This window comes from Pyxicephalus adspersus, chromosome 7 (genome assembly GCF_032062135.1).
Source record: "Pyxicephalus adspersus chromosome 7, UCB_Pads_2.0, whole genome shotgun sequence".
NCBI classification, from domain to species: Eukaryota; Metazoa; Chordata; class Amphibia; order Anura; family Pyxicephalidae; genus Pyxicephalus; species Pyxicephalus adspersus.
Window position 1 is genome coordinate 33348766 of NC_092864.1, and position 6547 is coordinate 33355312.

At 41.0% G+C, this 6547-nt stretch overlaps 1 protein-coding gene across 1 annotated transcript; it reads right to left on the bottom strand.

Moving 5' to 3' along the window:
* Window positions 1-784: 784 nt before the first annotated feature.
* On the bottom strand, window positions 785-6122 carry INHA (inhibin subunit alpha). The gene is made up of 2 exons (XM_072418071.1): window positions 5539-6122; window positions 785-2384 (listed from the first exon to the last, which is right to left on the bottom strand). Exons 1-2 carry the CDS (start codon window positions 5822-5824, stop codon window positions 1504-1506), a joined length of 1167 nt encoding a protein of 388 aa, XP_072274172.1. The 5' UTR covers window positions 5825-6122; the 3' UTR covers window positions 785-1503.
* Between the last annotated feature and the right edge of the window lie 425 nt (window positions 6123-6547).

A 6547-nucleotide genomic window follows, 5' to 3' on the forward strand; every position in this document is an offset into this window, starting at 1 on the left:
CTAATGCCAGTACCCATAGCAGTAGAGCATTCCACACTGATTTGATGTGTAGTTTTGAACCTGGACTTTGTATTAGTTTTCTATGGAAGTATCTGTTTCTTGTAAAATGTTCAAATTTGCTCTAAATGTAGCTGCTTAGCTCTAGTAGCTGTTTCCCATGGAATTAGGTTACAACTTTATTTTACTGTTGAAAGACTGGAAGGGCTATAAAGGGTCCTGGTCACTTAGGGCAGCTGGAAAACTCTGCTTGTTAGAACACACTTTAATATAATTCTCAAGATAGGAAAACAAATAGCCAGGGTGTCATGGAGAACTGCTGAAAAAAGCCATTATCCAGTCCAATATTCATTCTAGTCCAGTGTTCCTCCGGAGATTATTAGGTGTTTCTTGAGCAATGACTAAATTGTACCTCTCAGGTCAGTTTAAATGACCCCAATAATCTTTTTGGCTATCAGTAAGGGTGACATTCTTCCCAATGGCCAGCAATGTAAGAGGAATTCTTCCTACTGACCACCATACTAATGTACTGTGAGCTGTGGGTATAGTAATTATGGAAGGGGTTCCCTAAAGACCTGAAAGTTATTTCAAGGGGTTCCCCCACATTACAAAGGTTGTTCAGATTCACTCTCCATGACATCAGCCAGGTGTATCACCTTGAAAGCATCAAATATGAGTGAAAGAGGAAAGAGGACTGTGAAATATGGAAAGAGGATTGCTCATATGTTAGTTCCAAAAGTGTATATCCATTGACCTATACTAAAAGAAATTGGAAGATTTGCTCATATTGTTTGTTAAGGATTCTTTATTTTTTTCACATGATACAGAATGATTTTACTTTTGGATATTGAGAATCACCAATAAAAATCATTATCTAGAACATAATCCCATAATTAAAATTTAAAACAACTACAGGGAACCAAGTTGAGCTGAATCTTTACAGTATGTTTAGCCATTTTTTTGGGCTTTACTTCACTCTCAAACTTGTGGATTGGCACTCATTTTAATTTTCAGTAAAATTGGTAATAAGTACATAGCCATAGATATTTATATGGAGAGTAAATATCCATCAAAGACACTAACAATGATCATTATTCTGACTATTGTCCTCACCCCTCTATCCAAATCTAAAAAAATAATTTTTTTAGTAGTTGTACACATTGACCAGATTTAGTATTCAGAATAAAACTCAGCAAGAAAGGTGGCATCTACAAAGCATTATTATGATTTGATGACAGTGGAATGGCATCCTTTTTGGATATATTACTATGGCATAGGAGTACCAATGCACCCTCACACACCAGGAAGCCTTCAGCTTTTTTTTGGAAGGAATTCAAGACAATTAACATTTCTAGATGTATCTAGAACATATGAAATCTTCACATGTTGAGTTTATTTTAATGGCTGTGGTGGGTGGAAGCAAGTGGAATTCAGGTAGATTGCAACAAAAGGCCCAGGAGCGATAAGATTTCACCAGATTTGCAGCCATTATAACTGCCCGACCCTTTAACTGCAGGCACAATCTTGGGTTACGAGGTTTGGGACAACCTCATAACGAAAGGAGAAGCCTCCATCAGTGGTGGTGGTTACTCTCAGTGGCTTCATGGTGCTCGGTAATGCAGCACAACAGTTGCCCCAGTGGAGAGCAGACTTTAAGCCATGGCTAGGTGAACAGGTCCCATGGCAATAGTGAAACTGAAAGCTACCAGGGTAGACAATCCATTGGTTCCAGCCTAGTTCTTCAAAGGTTATATTTATAGAACCCCGATGGCACTGTGAGCTATCTGCTGCTAATGAAGGAGGGCGCTGTAAGAGCTCTAAAGCAGATGGTGACCATGGAACGGTCGATCTGCGCCCACGTTGGATGGGACGAGTATGGAACATAAGGAAAGGAGTATTTTCAGGCTCATCTGAACACGGACAACTTGGACAATGTACCAGCAAAACAAAAAGACTTTTGGTCAAGTAAGTGTTGAAAGCTGGATTCAGCTGAAAGACTGTCCAGTCAATAACTTGCTGGACCTTTGTGGTGTCCACAGTGACAGGTTCTTCTTCAGAGAGTATCTGGATGGTCACTTGTAAAGCCTCCTCTTTATTTTCCATTTTAATTGGGTCCCCTGTCCTAGATTTTTCATCTTTGGAAGGGTTGCTGGATGGTAGATTTTGCCCGTGGCAAAGAGACTGATTGGAAGATGCTGAACTGAGCTCTGGGTCTCCCTCCCTGGACACAGCTTGGTGCTCCATCTTGGATTTTCCAGTATAAAACCAGAACCGATCGGATGAGACTTTACGACTCAAGATGTGAGCGGAGGGACGGAAGATATAAGTGTAATGGTTTTCTCCATTACCTTTAGGTGTTTCAAGATTTGGACTCTCACAGAGCACATCTGTAAAAAGAAAGAAAAGAATCATAGTTGTACCCAACAGGAAAACTGGGAAGACGTGAATAGTTACTGCTTTATGAACCTCAGGGCTTCTCAACCGGGATTCTGTGAAACCCTAGGGTTCCTCCAGAGGCTGCTGGGGGTTCCTTGAGCAATGAGCAGTTTGTGACTCAGAATATTTACCACTGATACCTCTGATCTTTTTGGGTATTTGTAAGGGTGACATTCTTTCCAATGGCCTGAAATGTAAGAGGAATTCTTCCTACTGGCCTCCACACTAACATACTGGCCTCCACACTAACATTCTGTGAATATCTAAACCAGTTCCCCCATAATAAAAGAAAGGCTACTTTGTACAGTAGGTGTGATAAGCAGTAAACTTCTAAAATGAGATTTCTTTTACATTATCCTTCATCTTGAATCATTGAATCAAGAGAATGATTCTGATTTGTCCATATTATATATAGCACCTTTCATGTGGCTTTTGGATTTTCCAACATGATTAATTCCCCAAGGATCCTGTTCCAGGATCTAAATAAAACTATCGTGGCTGAAGACTTGTTGGTGATCATTGCTGACGGTTTAATTTGAGTTTGTTAGATTTGTCATGCTGATCCAATGGCATCAACACTTTCTGAGTCACTGGTCTAGGAAAAGAATAATGATTACAAGTTGTGACTCTGACTGTGCTGATCTGCATGCTGGTTCTGGGATACAGACTCGGTAGTGATTCCTGGGGCAATGGTCAATGGAAGTGGGCATCAATGGCTTCCCTTGTGATAACTGTAGACCAGCATTTCTGAACCCTTTTACCCTAAAGTGACCCTTAGATTATTTCCAGATCTCAAGGAACTCCGGCTAAATCCAATTTATTGAGGGTCAGTGCAACATTTTTTTGTTGGTGATCATTTCAAAGATGTACCCTATACACACAGATACAGTGAGGGAAAGAAGAATTGGATTCCCTGTTGATTTTGAGCGTTTGCCCTCTGACAAAGAAATGACCAGTCTATAATTGTAAATGTAGGTTTATTGTAGCTGGAGAGACAGAATAACAACAAAAGAACCCTCAGAAACCCAGTGGTCAAAAGTCAGAGCTTGATGTGCATTGTAATGAGTAAAATAAGTATTTGATCAACCAGTCTGGAGATTAGCTAGGCCACTCCAGGACCTTCATGTGCTTCTTCTTGAGCCACTCCTTTGTTGCCTTGGCCGTGTGTTTTAGGTCATTGTCGTGCTGGAATACCCATCCACAACCCATATTCAATGCCCTGGCTGTTATTCTGTCTCTCACAGCTACAATAAACCTACCATTACAAATATAGACTGGTCATTTCTTTGTCAGAGGGCAAACGCACAAAATCATCAGGGGATCAAATACTTCTAACCCTCACTGTAAGTTCACAGTGCTGGCTCTGCCAAGTGGCATTGGACCTGGAACTATGCGGGCATTATCACATGGGAGTTCAATCACCCGCAGCACAAGGAATCATTGGCAAGGTCTGGGAGAACCCTTGGAATGGCTGCCGTAGAGTAACAGACACTACATCTACATTTAAAGCAGGCTACCATAATATAAACAAGGGAGTTATACCACTGCTAAGAGACTTGTTTCTCTGCACAGTTCAGTAATACTAATTGGTCTCGTCCCTCCATCAGCTGCAGACTGGACAGTGAAAGCAGAAGCAGCAGACTGATGAGCTCATTTTGCCTTCTGCTCTTCAGCATACCTTTTGTACTTCTGATCATAGTTTACTGTTCTGCTTCTCTGTCTTCCACATTGAGCTTTGCTGTACAGGGAGTGCAAGAGGCTAAATTATATCAAGTACTTCTATTGCTTGCATTAAAATAAACACATTAATAAATTATTAATTACAAAGCTGCATGCATCTCTGTCAAATATACCTGCCTAGCATTCATCTTTAATATTTTTTAGCACTGACCAGGAACATGTATGCAGTTTAGAAGTTCAGTCTTCATGTCTAATCTGAATATTTATTTCAGGTCAGTGGCTTAGAAGATGATGAAGTTCCCTACATGTATTCACAATTGTTCCCAGTCTTATGCTATACTGCTATACTTTTTAGAACTTTTCTTTACCATGAATATAACATTTATGTGTCCCAGTATGATCCCACAGGTATAACTGCAGGTAGACAACACTGCCCACCTGAGCCAATATTAGACTGACATCTAGTGGTGAGATTTTATAACTACACTAGGGCTGTTTTGTAATCTTTCTTTTGCAGTTATTGCTGTCTAATCTGCAATTGCTGCTTCTTTACTAATGTGATGCAGCTTGCTAACCACTGGAAGCTACATGGTCACTTGTTCCCACTGCAGGTCTGAACCTTCTGTTATACAGTAGTGTTCTTGATAGGGGAACTCTTTTCACTCATTTGCAAATGTTGTCTTCTAATGGGCCAGTCTACCCAGAAGAGACATTTAAAGTGAAGTTAAACCCATGTTAGTGAACTTTTCCTATGGACGGCAAGTATGCTCAACCTTTTTCTAAACATCCTGCAGCAATGTCATGTCCAGGCCCCTATCACCACCGCAAAGCCACCAAGAATAAACCGCAATACTCCTCGGCCATTCTGCGGCCATTGATGATATAGAGAATGTGCAGGAATTACATTCTAGGTGCTGCAAATATAGCCAAGCAATGGTGCAAGTACTGTGCAGTGTAAGCAAAAAAAACAAAAAGCCAACAGGAGCAGAGAAAAGAGACTTTTTATGTCTTTCCTGCCAAAAACCTCTACCCCCTGGTGACTTTTTTTTCTTGAGTAAGTAAATCATGGTGGGCTGAGTCAGCTGCTGACTTTTTATACATTTTTGATATTCCAACAGCAAGATCTTTCTCCCATAGTTCCATATTCATGTGTACCTAGTCATTTGGTGTTTTTTTGGCTCTACTTTTTTGTGGCCCATCTGCTCCTTATAATTTCTTCATTATATATAATAATAAAAAAAATCAGAGGGAACAGAAGACCCTCAATGGTCAGATGTGCTGACCCTGAACTGAGATCTCACCAAGAGTTACCCTGAGATGAAGAAGGTTTAACTCATCAGCCTGTACCAAACACAAAACTATTAGCTTTGGGTGCACGACCCTTTATTTTTCTTTATACCATATTCTGTAACCTCACCTACTTACCTGAGGAAGGGAATAAAATAACCTGGGATGTGTCTTCAACAACAGCAGAAGTTCTATGGCTGTGCCTCTTACGTAGGATCCTCGTTGCAACCTTGGTAGGAACTTCAGACTTTTCCAAAGATTCCAGAGACAAAGCAGAAGCTGGCGGGGGTCCCAGTGCCTCCAAAAATTGTGCTTTCACCTTGTCCAGGATGAATTCACGATCTACATCTGGAATCTCACAGTTGTGCCCCATCCTGCTGAATATTGGCAGCAAAAACAGGAGAAGCAGCAGTGTAGAGGACATCCTGACTTGTCCTGTAGGACTTATGGCCACTTGGATCTTCTCACTTCTCTCCCAGGCTCTGAGATTCTGGGTTCTGACCTTCTCAGGCACAAATGCAACTTTGTTGCAAAAGTCCTTGATTTGGCTTTTTCTCTGAATATCTCTAAATTGTTTCTTTCTTCCAACCAGATTGTGATTTATCTTGTCTCCCTGATTTGTGTCACCTTTTGGAGATGTTCCTGGATCAGAATGTCTGCTGGGTGTTCTGATTCCTTTATGGTTGTGTTGGCTGTCTCAGACAGGAGCGCCTTCTTGCTTATCCCCCAGTGTGATATCAAAGCTGGCAGCCTGGAGAAGATGGGCACACGCACAATATTATCTTCAGCCTGGAATGTATTGTTTGGCCCAGGGATAAGCTTGCGATCAGGCCAAGCTGACCCATCATTTCACACGGGAACAGCCCCCCTTGTTCACTAAAGGCCTTGAGATGAGAACAAATTTACAATAGGAGTTACAATATTGTTAAAGAGCAACTCCAGGCAGCAAATAAAACAAACCATTGATGATGTGACTGAGGGAATGCAGGAATTTGATTTCCGGATCTATTAAGCTTTCCAGTGCATTGGCAGCCAAGGGGAAATTCTTGGGGACATTTACAGCCAACATGTGCTCCAGGGTAGATGACCATTCTGCGCCTTTTTCTATTTCGTTTGAATTGAAAAATTGATTTATATTATAACGGAA

Excerpts from the sequence above, each read along its gene's own strand:
- INHA (XM_072418071.1), bottom strand. The coding sequence starts at position 5,824 with ATGTCCTCTACACTGCTGCTTCTCCTGTTTTTGCTGCCAATATTCAGC. Across the intron at positions 2,385-5,538 it reads TATTTTATTCCCTTCCTCAG|ATGTGCTCTGTGAGAGTCCA; the intron begins GTAAGTAGGTGA and ends TTCTTTTTACAG.